This window comes from Callorhinus ursinus, unplaced genomic scaffold (genome assembly GCF_003265705.2).
Source record: "Callorhinus ursinus isolate GAN/ISIS: 27379988/994484 unplaced genomic scaffold, GSC_fseal_2.0 scaffold10, whole genome shotgun sequence".
NCBI lineage: Eukaryota > Metazoa > Chordata > Mammalia > Carnivora > Otariidae > Callorhinus > Callorhinus ursinus.
The window spans coordinates 2,309,649-2,329,351 of record NW_027397072.1 but is presented as its reverse complement, the minus strand read 5'-3'; the positions used below and the strand labels follow the sequence as shown (position 1 = coordinate 2,329,351).

The window sequence follows — 19,703 nt, the reverse complement described above, 5'->3', positions numbered from 1 at the left end:
CCCCTCCGCCGCCCCGCCCCTCCGCCGCCCCGCCCCTCCGCCGCCCCTGCAGGTTTGGCTCCGGCCCAGGCCCCTCCCGGCCGGGTTCTCCTCCGGCGGCCGGGAGGGGTGAGAACCCGTATGCAGGCAAGTGAGCATGCGCACGAGCCCGGCGCCACATCCATTGGCAGCCGGCGAGGAGCGCACTGATGACGCGCCAGGAAGATACAGGAAGGAAGGCCTACGGGAGCCGAGGTGGGCCTAGCGACTCCGGGTTCGGGCCTCCTGGGCGGGAGGGAAGGAATGGGTGCTGACCGGGAGGCGCGTCCGCTCTAGGGACAGGCCTTAGGCGCGCGAGTGGCCGCAGCATGGAGGACGACGCTCCGGTGATCTATGGGCTGGAGTTCCAGGTGCGTCCCAGGAGGGCCCCCGGCGCCGCGCGGTTCGCAGGGCGAGGCCGGCGCGCCCCCAGCCCCGCTGCGCCGCTGAGGACCGGGAGGCGGGGCTGCGGGGGCGCCTTTAGGGGCCTCGGTTATGCGGGGAGGCCCAGGTGCTGCGCGCAGGGTGGGCGCCGCCCGCGCTGGGGGTCCCCGCCGCCGCCTCTCCCGCAGCCCTGGTGTCGCTGGGGGCTGCGGGGTGCGTGCGGCGTGCCCTTCGTGGGGGCCCGCACGCGTCGGCGGGTTTCTGCGGTCGGGGAGACGGGCGTGTGGTCGGGAAGAGAAACGGAAAGGCCCCGGGCGCCCTGCCCCAGGCGCCCCGAATTCTGACGTCTCACGGGACCGTGGCAGCTGGATGCAAGCTTTGAAATCGTTCACGCTGGCGCGGTCCTGTGAATGGGCCCGCAGACTCCACTCGGACTTCACCTCTTCACCGCTCCTGTCGTGCTTCCCTTCGCCCGGTGCCCTGCGGGGCCTGTTCCCCGCGGCCACCACGTGCCGGGCGCGCAGCGCAGGGCTGTTCGTGCCGGGCCCGCAGCGCAGGGCTGTTCGTGCCGGGCCCGCGCCCGCCGTGCGAGCCGAGGGGCGGGAACGCACGCGCGGTTGGCAGGCCCGCGGGGAGAAGCGAGGGGAGAGGGGTCGGGGGGAGCCGGGAGGGCAGGTAGGTCGCACTGTGCAGGTCCTAACAGAGCCCTGTATCGCTTTAACTCTTCGGATGGCTTTCGGGAACCTTAAGGCACTTAAGGACAGATAGAGGGACCCAAAACACAGTTCACTGCCTTATGAAGTACCTGGTAACATAATTGTGTGCCCCAAATGTGTGTTAAAAATATAAATTATGGGGGCGCCTGGGTGGCCCAGTCGGTTAAGCGTCTGCCTTGGGCTCAGGTCCTGATCTCAGGGTCCTGGGATGGAGCCCTGTGTCCGGCTCCCTGCTCCGCAGAGAGTCTGCTTCTCCCCCTCCCTCTGCTGCTCCCCACCGCTCATGCTCGCTCTCTCCTCTCTCTCAAACAAGTAAATAAAAATCTTAAAAAAAAATCCTAAAAAATAGAAATGATTTTGGTTTCAAGAAGCTCACAGTGAGAGAAGCTGCAGCGTTACTTGCTAAGAGCCTGGACACCATCACAACTCCTGAAGTTTAAATCCTGGCTCCAGGGGCGTCTCGGCGGCTCGGTTGGTTGAGCGCCCAGCTCCTGATTTCTGCGCAGGTGGTGACCTCAGGGTTGTGAGATCCTTCCCTGCCTTGGGCTCCCTGCTCAGCGGGGAGTCTGCTGGAGATTTTCTCTCGCCATCTCCCTTTCCCTCTTCCCTTGCCCCTGATTGCTTGTGCTCTCTTTCTCTCTAATAAATAAATAAGCGAATAAATAAACTCTTTAAATCCTGGTTCCAGCGCTTACTCACTGTGTAACCTTCGGCTTCAGTTTCCTGGCCAATAAAATGGGAAAATGAGCCTGGATCCCCTGTGGCTGTTAGGAAAATTAAATGAGTTAATACATTTAATTCAAGCACTTAGAACATTGCCTGGCACATAATAAGCATTCATGAAATGTTCTAATTATTATCATAAGACAAAATTCTTAGAGATAAATCCATACGAGGCAGTATTCAAGTGTCCTGTGAGGAATGAGCTATGTTACAGTGTTTGACCTTGGGCTCCGTTACCCAAGATTGAGCCTTAACTAGCTGCTTTTGAGAGCGTTCTTGGGGGGGTACCCTGCTGTAGACTGCCTGTGTTTCACTTCTCTCTCAGTCCTACTTGTAGATGCTGTTCTGTGGGCCACGCCCACCTAGCCAGACTTGGGGTTCTAACCTAGAGAGGCTTTAAACTCAAGCGAACTTCAAAGCCCCTTAAGTACAAAGTTGCACTGCTTTCTCCTGGAAAAGGTGGGTGTGTGGCCACGTGCAGAGGGAGCCTGTGGGGAGATTGAGGGTCCCTGACCTCATACTTCCTAAAGTGTACATCTGACTCCAGTGTACCGAATCACTTCTTCATTTGCTTAAGAAATCTCCTTGAGAAATAACAGAGGTTTTGATCTTCAGTGTTGGGTCTCTGAGATAACAAATGTTATTTCCTGGGATTAATATCAAGGAGTGGATCCTTGCCTTGGGCATCAAATGTTTTATCTGAATTTCTCCTTTATCTTAAAAGAAGTAGCAGATTTTTATGCTTCTTTATTTTGGACAGCTTCTGGGCCATGACATTCTTGAATCTGAAGAACTGTTACTACAGTAAACATAAAAAGAACTGGAAGTCACAGTGGAGGTTTGGTTGTCAGTGACATTCAAATCACTGTGGAGAACACTTTACTTTCGAAGATGGGGATCTGGAGGTGCCTGGGTCACTCAGTCAGTTAAGCATCTGCGTTCGGCTCAGGTCACGATCTTAGGGTCCTGGGATCGAGCCCTGCATTGGGCTCCTCACTCAGTGGGGACTCTGCTTCTCCCTCTCCCTCTCCCTCTGCCCCTCGCCCCTGCTTTGTGTGTGTGTGTGTGTGTGTGTGTGTGTGTGTGTGTGCGTGCACGCGCGCGCGCACGCATGCTCTACCTCTCTCTCTCTTAATAAATAAAATCCTTAAAAAAATAAAAGAAGATGGGGATCTGATTGTTGTCCATTGACTGAGGTAATGAGGCTCGAGGGTAAAATGAGGTCCTTCTATGTCAAATAAAAGGCAGAAGAGCACCATACAGGGGTCCTTAAAATAAAAGTGCTGAGCACGTTTGTGTTTATGGGACATTATGGCATTATGTGATTGACATCTTTTAGCTCATAGGAAGCAACTTTTGACTTGTGTTTTAGTTTTTTTTATTTTTGTATATTTAAAATTAAAAAGAAAATCCAAGTAATTCTTCCTAGTCTTTTAAGAAGTCAGATTGCTGAAAATCTGATTAAGAACTGCAGACCCTACACACGCCTTTTCCATATTATCTGTTTCCCGGACAACAGCCACATTCAACTTAGAACTTTTTTCTCTTTACCGCTTGTTCATAAAGATTGTATTTTTTAAATTTATTTTTCAGAGAGAGAGAGAACCAGTGCACAAGCAGGGGGAGCAGCAGAGGGAGAAGCAGGGTCTCTGCTGAAACAGGGAGCCCGATGTGGGGCTCGATCCCAGGGGTCATTACCTGAGCCAAAGGCTTGACTGACTGAGCCACCCAGGCACCCAGAATTTTAAGTTTAACACCTTATTTTTGTGTATGCATATCCCGAATTTCCCGGTGAGTGGTGCACTTGCTAGCCATGTGCCGGTACAGCTGCTGTTTGCCCTCTGGGCGCCCCAGGTCCCTGTCTTGCATTCTCTTGTCCGTTGTTTGTGTTACTGGGCTAGACGGTCCCAGCCCGCCGGGCTGTTCCCACCATACTTGTTTGCAGGATGATTACTGGAGTCTATTTACATTAATAAGACAAGGAATATACTACCCCTTCTGGGCTGGATTTTAGGGCTCTTTTCTGAAAGGGGGGTGGGTTATTTTACAGGACGTCCAGTAACCGTGGTCAGGTGGTAGTTGGATTGACTGCTCCCAAACTAAGCACAAAGACAGCACATTTTAACAGTGACACATTTTTAGCACAAAGCCATCTTATAGTTACATTCTATAGGTTTGTTGCATATTTGAATATTGTATACATTATTCTAATTATGATTGTAATTTTTGTTACGGCTGTTTCTCCAGCATTGTTTGAATTTGAAATAGTGTAAATGAGACTTCAGATGCCTTCACACACACTCTCAGTGTACTGGGCAGGAGAAATCAGCCTTCCCAGTTTGAGTTTAATCTGAAGTTCTCAGTTAACAGAACTGTAGTTCTTTATGACTATTTCAAAAGTCTCTACAAATAAGATTATTTCTCTCCTTCACGCTTATTTCTTTGAAAATTTGGCATTAAGAAGACCCTCTTGGGGCACCTGGGTGGCTCAGCTGGTTGTGTGTCTGACTTGGTTTCAGTTTAGGTCATGATCTCGGGGCCGTGGGATAGGGCCCCGTGTCGGACTTCGCGCTAAGTAGGAGTCCGCTTGAGGTTCTCTCTCTCTCTCTGCCCCTTTCTCTCTCTCAAATAAATAAATAAATCGTAAAAAAAAAAAAAAAGGCCTTCTCTGGTTGCGAGGGCCACTGGTCCTTCAGCAGACATGCCGAGGGACCGCTCTGCCCCACTGAAGTGGCTTGAGTGTGTCCACTTTGCCCGTTCCTGAGCCTCAGGCACTCTCCCGACACTGGCTTTTGGATCTGTGGTCACTAGCTGTTCTGATTTCTTCCTTTCTTTTGAGGTTACGTTTGGTCGTTTGTATTTTCCTAGGAAATTGATTCATTTATTTGGTCGACAAGTACTTTTGGTCTACAGTGTGCCAGGCATTACTCTCTGCCCTAGAACAGGGCAGAGAAGGAATCAAACACCAACCCAGCAGCCCTCCCTCCTGGAGGCCCGTGTGGAGAGCAGAATCCAGAACAGCCTTAGGTGTTCTTCCAAGACTCCTCAGTTGCATGCCTAATTTGTTTGCTGTCATTCTTTTTTCTTAATGTAAGCATTTAGACCATGAATTTTCTTCTGAACACTGACTTCTTGATTTTACTGTTTTCTGGGTATCTTACGGTTTGAACTCAATGTCTTTTATTACCTGAAACTTGTTGGGGTCTTTCTTAGCCCTGCCCATACCCCTGCTGTGAGTGGGGGTCCGTCCTGTGTCCTTCCTGCAGTGGCCCTGTGTTTCCCTCGGTGAGCTCTTTGAGCCCAGGCTTCGCCTGCGGTTGTCATGCCTTATCTTCTCCAAGCTGTGTCTTGATATTTTTCCCCTTTTACTTTTCTGTTCTCTTTTTCTCTCATTTTTGAAGAGGTGACTGCTCTGTTAGGTTTTATAGACGTGTGCTGGTATGAGCTTTGGCTCTTCTGTGGCGGCATGTGGTCAGCGCGTGTGTGTCTTCTGAGGTCTTTTCCCGCTGTTCTGCCTTGCTGTCCCTCCTGGTGGTGCCCTCGCAGGGCTCCTGAGCTCCTCTGATCCTGGTGTCTCGTGGGCGAGCCTTCCAGTCCAGCTGCGGTAGGCTGTGTACGCGGACTTGGGCCCGGCTTGGGCCCCAGACTGGCGGGAATTCCTGCAGCGCAGGCTTTGGTTTGTGAGCGAATCTGCAGCCCTCACTCATCCCCGGGCAAGGACGATGGCCCAGGCCGGCTGCCCACAGTGCGGCACCCTTCCACTCTGTGGGGCCAGAGTGCTTCCAGACGGGATGCCCAGTCTGCTTGGCCTGCTCTGACCCTTGCCACCAGCTGTGCGCCTGTCATGCTGTCCCATCCCCGCGGTGCCTGCTGTGTCTTTGCGGCGGGGGGGTGGGTCGCCAGCACCCGCTCTCTTCAACCCCCCTCTCAGCTCTGACCTCTACCTTCAAGTCTTTCTTCTTATGGCAGGTGTTTGGATTATAGATGTTTCTGAGTTTCATTGAAGACAGTCTGTTTCTGCTTTTTATTCTCGTTCTTACTTTTGTGTGATTCCCTAGGGTTTGGAAGAGCAAAATGAAGACTTTAGCCTACTGCTCGAAAGCCTGAGGGCCCGATTTGACTGATGAGGTGGGAAGTGGAGGGTGAACTGGAATAAAAAGACTCATGTCAGGAAGGTTGGGTAAGAGGTTGTGACAATGCTGTTCAAGCAAGGAGTGGGGAGGGGTGGCGGTGTGGTTGGAGAGGAGCTAGGGAGGGTGGGATGTGGGGTTAGGGGTTCCCGTGTGGTTGGCCTGGTCGGAACGAGGTGGGATCAGGAGCTGTTAGCCACGGACCTGGTTAGTGGGTGCGCGGTCACCAGCCTGGTTACAGTGATGATGCTTGTGGGAAAGGGGGCTTGCTAGGAAGGAAGTGTGGCCCGGGAGCGTTGGGATGGAACCGTGGGCGCAAAGCCACAGCGTGAGCAGGGGGACTGGGTGGTGACGGACTGGGTCCTCGGGGGCCAAGGGACAGAGGGGTCTCATGTCAGGGGCGTCTGATGGCTGTGACGCCAGAGGCCACAGGGAGGGCAGTGCTGCGGGGTGGCTGCAGTGAGGCCAGCTCAGCAGAAGGGGAGGAACTGGGCAGGGTCGAGGAAGGCTCCCTGTCTATGCCCCCATAAAGCTTGGCTGCAAATGGAAGAATGGAGGTCTGGCAGCAGCTTGAGAAGCAAATGAGTCAAGGTGAGATATGTTCAAAGGACAAGGGGACATGCGACTTGATTTTCCTAGTTAAGGGGAAGAAGCCAGAGAAGAGGAGAGGGACAGAGAAGAGAGAGGGCTGCCCAATGTTGTGTGCTGCAGGCGGGCAGCAGGGGTGCCCCTTCTCTGGGCAGGAGGGCAAGGGCGCCCCATCTCTGGGCGGGAGGGCATGTGGCGACGTCTCCAGGAGGCCAGCCAGTGGCTTCTGTGTTGCTGCTCAAGTGTGAGGCGAGTTCTTCGCTGTAAGATCAGGCTGGGTGGCACTGGGGCCTCCAGAGGATCTGGCAGTGCAAAGCAGAGTGGGCGAGGGGCAGGCGGCAGCCCCTTGGCAGAGCTGAATGGTCAGCCTTTGCACTTACAGGAGTGAGTGTGTGAGTGAACGCGCCAGTGAGCATGTCCCCAGGAGCAGTGTTGTTGCCACAATTATCCATGAGTAGCTCAAGAGGTTTGGGGTTTCTCTTATACACTCTGGACCTCTGTGATTTTGGGTGTGGGAGATGGAGAGAAGTAGGTACTTAGCTAGCACAGAGTGAAGAAGTTGGGGCTTTACCTTCTTTTCACTCTTTCTTTTGTGTTTGTAAAGTGATCTGCCAGAACGCTGAGGAGGCGCTCTGCTGTGTGAGGAAGGGCATCGGGTGGTCACTAGCTTCCTGGTTTGTCATCTTAGCGATCTGGGGCAGCTCTCAGTAAAGAGGCTGTTTCTGGGGGGAGACCGCTTACCATAGAAGGTTCAACCCACCCTGGTCTCTGCTGCGTAAGCACAAGTCGTGTTCCACCTCCTTGCCTTCCGGTGTCACCTTAAACTTGCCTGGGGCGCGGCACATGGTGGGGGAAGTTCTGATGAGGAACCGGGCTGGACGTTCACCAGAGGGAGCGTTTACTTGCTTGGACTGATAAGCACATGAAGACAGTTTTGAATTTCCCAAGGGAATACTTAGTACTTGGCCAGTACTGGGAGGTCTGGGATTTGTGCCTCTTGTCACGGAGTGGAACTTTCAGAGTGCTTCCGGTGAGAGCCAGGAAGAGGCTTCTCAGCATCTCCAGTTGCCTTGTCTTGGGTTGGCTCACTAAGCAATGAGGTGGGTGGAAAGACAGCTGTGTCAGGAAAGTGCCATGGCCCTTCTTTTGAGAACAGGGCATGGAATGATAATAAAGTGACCTGTGCTCTGCCTACAGTCCCGTGTGTAAATATCTTACCTGTGTTCCTGGGTCCCTGCATCACTGTAACAGAAAGAGAACCAGACTCAAGGCTGGGAGTCTGGGTGGTTCTTCCTCTAGGAGCTTTGTGACCATGACTGAGTCACTTAAGCTCTCTGGTCCCCAGTGTCTTTATCTTCTAAGTAGAGATAATATTATCCATCTTGACTTTGGGTCTCCTTCATTGTATTATGAAGATGAACCACGGTAAAATACATGGGGATGTTTTATGATCTATTATCCCCTAAAATTTGATCTTGTAACAATGAGGTCATTGGAACACCTCAAAATCATCATTATGACTAGACTTAGGAAGGTCGTTTGATCATTCACTTCATCACAGGACCAGAATTATGGATACACATCCATCACCCAAATGGCCAGAGTTAAGTTATTATTATAATTTTACCCAATAAAGTACTAAAAAGATCTTAGATTCAATGTTTTTGAGATTTCACTGTAATTTTTAAAGATGCAGTTTAGATTCTTTTGTAAGAATAATTCTCTTCAGTTTTTTATTTTTATTTACTCATTTTAGAGAGAGTGCATGCATGTGCAAGCAGGGAGAGGGGTAGCGGGAGAAGGAGAGAGAATCTTGAGCAGACTCCGAGCTGAGTGCAGAGCCCGACACGGGGCTCGATGTTATGACCCTGAGATCTTGACCTGAGCTGAAACAAAGAGTTGGACATTTAACCAACTGCGCCACCCAGGTGCCCCTCCTATTCAGTGTTTTAAAAAAGAAGTGGCTTTTACCGTGTGTGACAGAATGCATGGTGTCAAACTTGTAGTACTTTTCTAAAACTGTGGTAGCTTTCGTCTCTGAAACACATGATCTCTTCGACTTCGTTTCCTTGCATGCTTACCGATAGTCCTGCCCAGGAGTGCAGTTCTGGGCTCTGTAAATTGCTTCAGGATGAAGCAGGTTGAATGCTGGTTTGTGAGGGCACTCAGCAGCCTCTGCAGCGCTGAGCTGCCCTTTTGTTCAGTCTCATGGCCACTAACACAACATACTTCTTTCTGGTGTTCTTCTGTTTTCCAGCGATGGCATTTAATCCTGTCTTCTGCCTGAAGTTGAGCTCATGGGTGCGTTTTGGTAAATGTTAATTTGCTGCTGTGCGGTCTGGGCCAGGGGCTGATACATAGTCATTTCCCACCTGCTCTGTTTGGGTCTTGTCCAATGTCTCCTGCAAGTCTGTTTCCTGAGGGCAGGGCTAGTGTCTTACCCTCTGTGGTGACTTCCATGCGTGGTCACCGTGCAGGGGTTGTGTAGTCAGCTCCCAATTGCTGACTCGAAGCACAGACAAGTCTTTTCATGGAAAATAATCATTTCCTCTCAGATGAGTCCTCTACGGGGCCCTGTTTTTGGGGACTGTCAGGCTTTTTCTGTCTGGGATGATGACATGTACCTCCATTTGAGTCTTAGTGTCCTTGTTGGAAGGTGGAGCCCGCCCTGCATCCCCCTGTTGACCTGGGTCCTGCCTTCTGAGCAGCTGGGGGTTTATCTCTGCAATGGCGTGGATGCTTCCTCACCAGTCATTTTTCTCTAACCGAGGGGTGTTCCAATTAAATAGGATGCAGGGGGTCTGTGAGTTTGCTGGTATTATGTGCAAAATTCTACTTGTATGTATGCACATTTTTGGCAGAAGATACATAGACTCGAACTCATCAGTTTTGTGAAGAGGTCTGACTCCAGTCTAGTTTTGTTGAACAGGTTGTAGGCATATTGGCTAGAATGGATTTTTTCCTCCAGATGCCTAATAATGCAAATACTGTTCTGGACATGTATTTTCTTGCTGTTACTGAAATGTCTTCCGGTAGTTGATGTTTTTGTGCCAGCAACCCTTTGTGAGGAGGGGTTGGGACATAGGGGCTATGGTTGCGTTTTCTGAGAGCATGACATGAAATTGTCATCTCCAAACCTTTTGGCCGTGGCCACTGAAAAGGTCTTGTTGTTCGCCCCAGTCGTGGAAACCAAATCAAAACCAGGCAGACTGAATGGTTAGGACAACTGCTCTACTGTTTCTCTAACCCCGTTTTATTTATTTTTTTTAGATTATTTATTTATTTATTTGAGAGAGAGAGCAAGAGAGAGCACACATGAGTGGGGAAAGGGGCAGAGGGAGAGGGCAAACTGTAAAGCAGGATGCCCTGAGAGCTATCAGCCACCCATAATCCCGGAACGTGCCCTCAGCTGAACGGAGCCGTGTTGCCCTAAGTCACACCCCTCTCCAGGGACAGCCTGCTTCCAATGCCTGATTGATGGGGTTGGGGGCTGGGCAGTAGATGGGCCTGGCCATGATGGCTCCACTCTGAGGGACCATCCCAGCTCTGGCTTCCCTGTGGGCACTGCGGTTCCTCTGGGTCCTCTGCACATTCCTGCTTCCTTGACGCCTTCACTCCTGCTTCCTCCATGATGTCATTCCCAAGAGTGTTCCCAGCAAGTCTGTGCACAAAGCTTGATGATTTACAGCTTGTTTCCCAGAGAACCTGATCATCTGAATGCTCAGCAGGTCCCTTTCTGTTGTTTATTGTTTGGCTTTTGATCATATGATTTTGACTTGTTGTATGTCTAGTTATCTTTGATTGAGTGTTTGACATTGTAAGAAAAATTGTAGAAACTTTGGAGGTCTTTGTCTTCCTCCAGAGGGTTTACTGTTACTTCTGGCAGGTGTCTGGCCAGCCCAGGAGCATCAGCCTGCTCAGTTCACTTAAAATCCAGTCATGGACTAACGTGACCCGGAGCGTTAGTCTGTGCCGGTTCACCTTCTAGTTCACCCTCACTCCTGGCCTGTGCCCTGTGGGATCCCAACCCTGAGTGTTAGTGCTTTGCTGGCCCCTTCTCTATGGTGGGCCCTGCACTCCGTGTTTGTACCCTCAGTCCATGAGCTTGTCAGAAGCGTTCCTCAGTGTCAGCCGCTAGCCACACTTTCCAGACTGACAGATGCCTCCAGCCGAAAGGGGGCCAGAGGTCAGGCTTGCCTCTCTAAGCTTCCCTCCCTTTCCAAGATCTTGGCATTCCTTCATTGCTGTGGTAGCTCCTTAAAGGAGGCCTTGAAACAAATTCAGAGTATTTTGTTGAGTTTGTGCAGTTGCCCTCTGCCAGAGACTTGGTTTAAGCCACCTGCTCTGCCATTGTGGGAACCATTTTCTGCTGTACTGTTGAAAGATGATTTGTTCCATCAGTCTATTTCTGTTGAAAATTATGGTTTTATTAAAAATACCACTTACATCTTTATTGCTTATTTTTCGTGCCCATATACACATTTGAATGGAATTGTGGTGTCACAAAGTATACAAAAGATGAAGGCTTTGCATACACGTTTCTAAGTTGCCTAGTGGCTACTTTGTACTAATTGATACTCCAGCAGCAGTAGAGGAGGTAACTGCCTTATAATCTCTGTTAAATCTAACATCTTAAATGTGTGTGCATTTTCCTTCCCTCCGGCAGGCACGTGCTCTAACACCTCAGACTGCAGAAACAGATGCCATTCGGTTTTTGGTTGGGACGCAGTCTCTTAAATATGATAATCAGGTAACTATTTTTGACAAATGTATATATGTTAATTACTAAGTCTATTCTTAGTTTTATAACCATTTTGCTCTTCATTTTTCAAGCAACATTTGAGAAAATTAATGCCACACAAACAAAATAAAACTTTCATTGGGATTTAAATATCCAACTGTATGTAATAATTGAATTCAATAATTTAAACTTACTCTGTGTAGGATCAATGTCATAGTTTTAGTTTGTGGTTATGTAGGGTTTGCTGTGTAAGTGATTGAGAAGCTATCCAGGGGACGTGGTCGGCACCACTGTTTCTACCTGGGGTGGTGAATGACCACTCTAAGTGCTTACAGCATTCTTTCCAGCTGAGCCTGGATGAAGCCATAATCCCGTTGAGCTCCAGGCTTTCACTGCCACGCGCTCCAGGAGGGTCTGTTTTGGCCACTCTCATAGAGAGAATGTTGGCTATTCACAGACCAGTGCTCAGTTCGTGGCTTGACACAAACGTATGATCTTGACCGAATGGATTAACCTTACTGGGCTTCATGTTCCTCATCACCAAGATAGCGATAAAGCCATCTGCTCGATGTGCCTCACAGGTGCTGAGGATGTTGTGAAGATGTGTACTGTCTTGGATCCTGGGGGAAATGTGCAAAAGGGCATGTGCCCTGGAGCAGGGCCTCTGCCCAGTTACCACTGTCCCACAGGGGGAGTGGCTTTAAAACAGATGTGGAAGAGTCTTTGGTGCTGGGTGTGGTATAGTGACATTGCCTCTCTCCTGTTATGAGAGATTTTAAATTGACGTGGTCATTTTGGCAACTGATTTGGTGACCTATATGTAGAGCTTTATAAATAAATGTTTGTATTATTTAACCTTTACTTCCTATACCCAAAACATAGGAAAACTTTTATTTATTTATTTATTTATTTTAAAAAAGATTTTATTTACTTATTTGACAGAGGGAGACAGCGAGAGAGGGAACAAAGCAGGGGGAGTGGGAGAGGAAGAAGCAGGCTTCCTGCTGAGCAGGGAGCCGATGTGGGGCTCAATCCCAGGACCCTGGGACCATGACCTGAGCCGAAGGCAAACACCCAACAACTGAGCCACCCAGGAGCCCCTAGGAAGACCTTTATATATAAGGAATATTATTGTAATGGTACGAGTAATTGTGAAACAGCAGCAATCAGCTGTGCCATGTCAGGTTGGATGGAGCCGCTATCTATGGTGGCACATTCACAGCTGGACCCGGTTGAACCTGGTTCCTCATGGTGGAGTGGTTGTCACTGACTGCTTGTTAAGTTATAAACTCATCAGTGTCATAATTTAAGAATCGTTAGATGATTCAGTGAAATGTTAAAATTGTATATACTGTGTGATCCCAGTAGTGTTAAAAAAGCAGATAAGTTTTCAGTAACTACAGACATTGAGTCACTGGGTGTATAAGTGCAGCTGATAGAACATTACATCAGTTATGCCTTGATTAGGACAGCAGAGGATAAAGTACAGACTTGAATCTTATGTGTGGCAAAGACTAGGCGGAAACAGGTCACAAGGCCTCAAAATTTGAGCCACGGTCACCTTTGGGTGATGTGAGCATTTGTGAGGTAGATTGTTTTCCTAATTTTCACTTTTCTGAACGTGTGTGTGTCATTTTCCTTTTGGCAGAATGTCAGGTAAGAAGGATTTATTAAATGGTTTCCAGTGGGCATCTTGCGGGGAAGAGGAGCCTGTGCTCTGTGGGGGCTGCTGTGTGGGTGAGAGAGGGGGGCGCCCGACGGGGTGCCTCACGGGGCTGCGTGTGTGTGGGGGCGCCCACGTGGAGATGCTGTGGTGTAGCAGGAGTGGCACTGGGCAGGAGTCTGAAGGCAGACTTGTGGCTTCCTTCCGTGTGGGGCCGACCACCGACCGCAGAAGCCGTCACAGGACAGGTGTCAGGGAGTTCCGCGGGGCCCTGTCTGCAGGTGTCGAAGCGCCTTACCTCATCCGCCTGCTTTTCGGTTCCGCTCAGTCCTGAGGCTGTCCCCTGGAACTTTTTGGTGGAGGTATTAGTTTTTAACTCTGAGATTAGGGAAGAAATTATGATGTCATGAGGGATGCTCAGTGAATTAAAGGCCAGATGAGGCAATGAGGGCATCCACAAGTCAGACTTGGTTGTGACCCCGAGAGAGGAGCAGCCCCAGATGACCTGACGTGCTTTAATCCTCTTTAAATCCTGTTGGAGCAAGGTCTCTGCAGGCTCCGTGGGGAGCACTGTGCAGGGAGTTGGGACTCCCCGGGTTGTGAGGTCAGCGTCCTGCAGCGCACTGCCGATTACGGCTCTGTATGTCCTGTTGCATCAATGTAGTTTCGTGACACAGACAGTCCTGGTTTCCAGAATACAGCCATCCGTCCTTGTACCTAGTGAAATGAATGACTTTTGTCCTTAAGAATCAGTCTTAGATCAATGAGATACCACCTCACACCAGTCAGAATGGCTAAAATTAACAAGTCAGGGAACGACAGATGTTGGCGGGGATGTGGAGAAAGGGGAACCCTCCTACACTGTTGGTGGGAATGCAAGCTGGTGCAACCACTCTGGAAAACAGTATGGAGCTTCCTCAAACAGTTGAAAATAGAGCTACCATACGATCCAGCAATTGCAACACTGGGTATTTACCCCAAAGATACAAATGTAGGGATCCGAAGGGATATGTGCACCCCGATGTTTATAGCGGCAATGTCCACAATAGCCAAACTGTGGAAAGAGCCAAGATGTCCATCGACAGATGAATGGATAAAGAAGAAATGGTATATATACACAATGGAATATTATGCAGCCATCAAAAGGAATGAGATCTTGCCATTTGCAACGACGTGGATGGAACTGGAGGGTGTTATGCTGAGTGAAATAAGTCAATCAGAGAAAGACATGTATCATATGACCTCACTGATATGAGGAATTCTTAATCTCAGGAAACAAACTGAGGGTTGCCTGAGTGGTGGGGGGTGGGAGGGATGGGGTGGCTGGGTGATAGACATTGGGGAGGGTATGTGCTATGGTGAGCGCTGTGAATTGTGCAAGACTGTTGAATCACAGATCTGTACTTCTGAAACAATGCAATATATGTTAAGAAAAAAAAAGAAGAAGAAGATAGCAGGAGGGGAAGAATGAAAGGGAGTAAGTCAGAGGCGGAGACAAACCATTAGAGACGATGGACTCTGAAAAACAAACTGAGGGTTCTCGAGGGGAGGGGGGTGGGGGGTTGGGTTAGCCTGGTGATGGGTATTAAAGAGGGCACGTTCTGCGTGGAGCACCGGGTGTTATGCACAAACAATGAATCATGGAACACTACATCAAGAACTAATGATGTAATGTATGGTGATTAACATAACAATAAAAGAAGAGTCAGGCTTAGAAACCCAGTTTTCCAGTAGGGCACAGAGAAGGTATATATTTAACTTAAATTTTATGGCATCAAGGATGTAGCTGTCTGGGAACCTGTCCTGAAAGTCCAGTATATGATGGCTGCTTGGGTGCTGTGCTTACAGACCCTGGTGCCACCTGCTGTCCCCTTCCTTTCAGAGCTTTCTTGTGCCACCACTGGGGAAGGCTGCAGCCATGGCCAAATCAAAGGGTGGGGCTGAGTCTGCTAGTCTCCTGGTTCCACGCCTCGCCTGCAGCGGCCTCTCGCGGGTGACTCCGCATGATAGGTATCAAAGAGTCCCTGTTTCTGGGAAAGCTGTTGGGAGCGACGTTTTGGGAGTGTGTGCATGCATGCACTCATCCAACAAACGCGGATGTTGTGTGTCAGTGGCACCCTCCCATGGCATGGTGTGGGGTTTGTGCTCCGAGCTGTGTGCTCAGTGAGGTGGTGCGGCAGACGTGGGCCGCGGGCAGTCACGGTTCTGAGAGGCAGTGAGAGGGAGGGCCAGAGCCTGAGCTCGCGCCCTTGCACACCCAACCCGCATGTTCCCCTCACACATGCCGAGCTCACACGTCCCGTGCACGTGCCTCCGCTATGCAATGTATGTTTCTGTCCTGTGTGATGGGCCTGGCTCCCCTCCCATGCAGCACGTTCTCTCCCATGCGGGATGTGTGTGTGCAGCGGCTCGCTGCCAGCCAGGCGCTGCCAAGAGGATGCCCCCAGAGGATGCCCCCGGGCGGCGTGAGCACAGCATTCGCCATGCCCACTGCCCTCTGGAAGCAGTACGGTTGTTCCTGTTTCCCACTGATGTTATTATTATTAATTTTAAAGATTATTTGAGAGAGAGCCCGCGTCAGGAGGGAGGGGCAGAGGGAGAGAGAGAATCTTCAGCAGACTCCGCACTGAATATGGAACACATCGGGGACTCGATCCCACGACCCTCAGATCGTGACCTGAGCCCAAGCCAAGAGTCGGAGGCTCATCCGACTGAGCCAGCCAGGCATCCCGTCTGCCGATGTTCTCATTAGAACACGGTTATGGAGTGCATTTGTAAGTGGTGAAAACTGGCTCCCACACACCCTGAATCCTGTAGCTCCTCCCTGCAGCCCCTCCCTGCTTGTTTGCTGACGGTGAGGGTGACCTGGGCTCCAGGGGTCTTTGAGCAGCTGTGAGGATGGGGATTCCCGGCTCTGTGCCTCCACATTGAACAGCAGGTCTGTGTAGGGTGTGGCAGCCGTGCCCGCAGCACCCACTCGACTGCGTGCTCCCCGCGGGCACAGCCGGGTGCTGGGACAGGCCAGGAAGGTGGGTCCTGTGCCCCTGCCCGTTGACTGCGGGTCAGAGAGGCAAATGCCTGCAGGATGGGGAAGCGGGGTGCCGCTCAGGGCCAGGTGGGGGCGATCCCACACCTGCGACCTCAGTGGACAGGTGTTGATCCCATTTCTAAGCAGGTAGGGGGTTGGTCCTAAGCAGTTGTGAGGTTTTTCGCAGGTGATTGAGCTGGAATAGGGCAGAAACACAGCTGCTCTCCTCGCTGCCCTCCCCTCCCGCTTCCACCTGTAGCACGGGGTGGTTGGGGTCTGTGTCCTAAAGGCATCCTGCATGCTTCCCCGCAGACACCCACACAGACGGTGCTAGTGATGGGAGCCATCCCCAGATCAGGCCGCCCCACCCAGGCCAGGGTGCCCTGGCCTTGTGGCCCTGCTCCCATGCCTCACGCTGGCTGGCTGGCTGGCTGGCTGGCTGGCTGATTGGCTGGCTGGCTGGCTGGTGAGGGTTAATGGCCCCTGGCTTTGCCTCAGGCCATCTGCTCCTGGGCAGTCATTAATTCCCTAGAAAGTGCCAGTCCCTGAACCAGTTCTAATTAATTCAGCTGTGCTATTTTCTGAAAATTTTTGGAGCTGTCACAGTTGCTGGCCTTTTTTTTTTTGTCAGATGAACCGCTTTACTTTCTGCCCTTAGTCTGCACAGGGCTCCGTGTTGGGAGCAGGATGAGTGTGTGGAGTCTCTCATCTTTCTGGGCTCCCCTTCATGGTTAGGTGGAGAAGGTGGGGTTCCTTCCGTGGGGGCTGTGTGCTCACTGGCTGTCCAGTGGGGGACTTTAGGCAGAGACTCAAAACAAGGGATTCCAGGTTGAAGGGGTTTATTTGCTTCTGCAGTGTGCTTTTCCCAAAGAGTTCCTTTGCCTCTTGCTAACTTCCTGTTTCTTCTGCGGCTGGGGGATGAGGGCCAGGGTGGCAGGGGACACAGACTTGTCCTCTCCCAGCATGGTCAGTGGAAAGGCAGACCCCTGAAGGGAGTGACACACAGTGGCTGCTTCCCGTGGATCGATCTTTTCCTTTTTAACTTTTGTTTTTAATTTGTTAGCTCCATTTTTCTGTATTTGTATTTTGATAACGGATAGCTTTGTTCCTCAGCCGTGTCTGTCTGCAAGCTCTGTCGTTGGCTACCCTGAGAATCGCCTGGGCCTTTGCTAGACATCGAGACTCTCAGCAGCCCCCCGCCCCCGAACTGAAGCTGAACCCTCTTCCACTTCCCCCTCCCCACCCCCTTCCAAGTATTGATTATACCTCAGAATTTCTTTTTAAAACATAGAATTCTACTTTATATCTTTTTAGTTGTTGGATTTATATCTAAAAGTGTGATGATAAAGAGACAGCTGGGGGTATTCCAGTGACCTGTTTTGGTTCCAGCTTTTTCCCCAACCCTGGAGCAGATACTCTGAAGGACCTCCATCCTGTCCATTGTTAAGGTCTGAGTGTTTATTTCCCCCTGGATTCATAGGTTGGAACCTAACCCCCCAGGTGATGGTATGAGGGGGTATGGCCTTTGGAAGGTGCTTAGGTCATGACAGTGGAGCCGTTATGAATGGGATTGACTCACAGCGACCTTACTCCTTCTGCCACGTGAGGACATGGGGAGAGGGTGGTTGTCTGATCCAGGAGGATGGCTCTCACCAGACCCAACCACACCGTGGCACCCTGAGCTCAGACTCCCAGCCCCCAGATCTGTGAAAACTAAATTCCTTTTGTCTATAATCCACCCCGTCTGTGGTGTTTGTTATAGCTGCCCACATGGATGGAGACACTGCTTTGCCAAGAAAGGCCCTCACTGGGCACCAGGAGGGTGTGGAATGCGGGTCTTTTTTGCTTTCTTTCTTTTTTCTGGCTGCCAAGCGTAGTTTGGCTTCATGGACAGAGGATGTTCATATACTGGGGCTTATTTGCTTCAGGAAGGAGTGTTAATACAGACAGGTAAATGGTAGCCGTGTGGGCATCATAAGCACTGGGAAACATATGTTTGAAAATAACTTTCACTTAGCATTTCAAGTCTTAGCTGAAGGATCACGATATGTTTCAGGTAGAATAAAGAAATCCTAGGAATCCATTTTCCTAAGTATACTTAATGCTGAAGGAAGAACCCAGAAAGAGTGAGTGACTGGTGCAGGGTAGACCAGCTGGGAAGTGGCAGAATCCAATTGGACGCAGGTCCCCCCGGTCCCGGATCACCGTGCATCCTTTGTGTCCCCCTGAAGCGAAAGGGACTGCAGCTGAAACGGAGCTTTCCATATGGACTTGAGCTAGGAGGAGAGCGCGCCGGAGGTGTGAGACCGGCAGGAGGACTTGCCCTCTCCAGGGCTAGCCAGCTGCTGTGCTGTGTTCTTCATAAGGAACTGCCGGGAGGGGCCTGTTCACTTTTTGTGGTGGGCAGTGTGGCATGGGGTCTGCTGGCTCACGGGCCCCTGGCAGGAAGACGCGCCCAAGGCCAAGCCACCGGATCCTTAACTTTCCCTAAGAAGGGAGCTTTTAGTTTTTTATTTCTCGTTTTATCCATATTTTTTATTTTCCTTTTTTTTTAATTTGTAAGAGTTTGTTAACATCTTTGAATTTTGTGACTCTTACTCCTAACTTTTTATAGAGTCATCTGTGCCCTTAGCCCAGCACTAGTAAATCCAATTTTAAAATATTTAATAACGGTAATTCAGAATATATGAGTTTGATCACTATCAGCTGTTAAAACATTTTAAAAACTCAGATATGGCATGAAGAATTTATTTTTTTAAAAGATTTTATTTATTTGTCAGAGACAGAGAGAGCACAAGCAGGGGGAGGGGCAGCGGGAGAGGGAGAAGCAGGCTCCCCGCTGAGTGAGGAGCCCGATATGGGGCTTGATCCCAGGACCCTGGGATCAAGACCTGAGCTGAAGGCAGATGCTTGACCATTTGAGCCACCCAGGTGTCCCTGGCATGAAGAATTTAAAGTAACGATTAAGCACTACCCAGACGACCACATGTCTGCCAACCCTCTTAACCAATATTAATTGGTCTTTTTTTTTGTGCCCCTATAATCTTTTGCACTCACTAGTTGTAGTGTTTTCTTCAAATTGTTTTCATAACTGCCCTGTAACTGCATATATGTACTCCACAGGATATTTCTTTGTACGTCCGTGTAAGCTGGGGAGCTGTTGGTGCCCTGAGAACAGACAGTTTGAGATAACAGTCTCCTTCTTTGTAGTCAGGAGCTGATTTTTGCTCACAGGCTGCAGTGCAAACCCAGGGGAACACGGGGAGCCTCTTTGTGCCCCAGATGGCTTGGGGGTTCAGGGCACATGCTTTGGAATCCTGTTTCTAACTGCATGAGACATACTACGTCAACTCTCTAAGCCTGGGTTCCTCCACCTGTAGATTATGCCTAATGATTACATATATCTCTTTTAAGGATTAATGGAGATAATGTATGTCAAATAGCATAGGGCCTGGCCCATTTTACATGTTAGCCATTGTTACTCTGATCTCTTTGTTTCTGGTGGTGATGTCTTACAATCCTTTCTGAACATACCCAGATTAAAACATTTCATGACGACATATCCTGTGGGCCTGCCTAGGAACCCACTGTAAGTGAGGATATGTGGAAAAATCTCAGGATTGTCAAGCTTGAAGATGAAGGTTAAGGGCTGTAGTAGCATGAGAGCATGTCAGATTAGGAGAGATGGACTTGTTGGGGGGTCGTAGATGTG

At 50.1% G+C, this 19,703-nt stretch overlaps 2 protein-coding genes across 5 annotated transcripts in view; both read left to right on the top strand.

Annotated features, from left to right (window-relative positions):
• Positions 1-13,223, top strand: part of ADI1 (acireductone dioxygenase 1) — a 149,614-nt gene extending 136,391 nt beyond the window's left edge. The window contains exon 5 of the transcript XR_012379613.1: positions 13,198-13,223. The gene's annotated coding sequence lies outside the window, so the exon portion shown is untranslated. The remainder of the gene's footprint in view (positions 1-13,197) is intronic.
• Positions 30-19,703, top strand: part of EIPR1 (EARP complex and GARP complex interacting protein 1) — a 130,698-nt gene continuing 111,024 nt past the window's right edge. For 2 of the 4 annotated variants that reach the window (XM_025867688.2, XM_025867687.2), the window contains exons 1-2: positions 252-389; positions 11,226-11,309. In XM_025867688.2, coding sequence (XP_025723473.1) covers positions 348-389; positions 11,226-11,309 — 126 coding nt within the window. In that variant the 5' untranslated portion in view covers positions 252-347. The other 2 variants (XM_073896945.1, XM_073896944.1) reach the window with 2 other exon arrangements.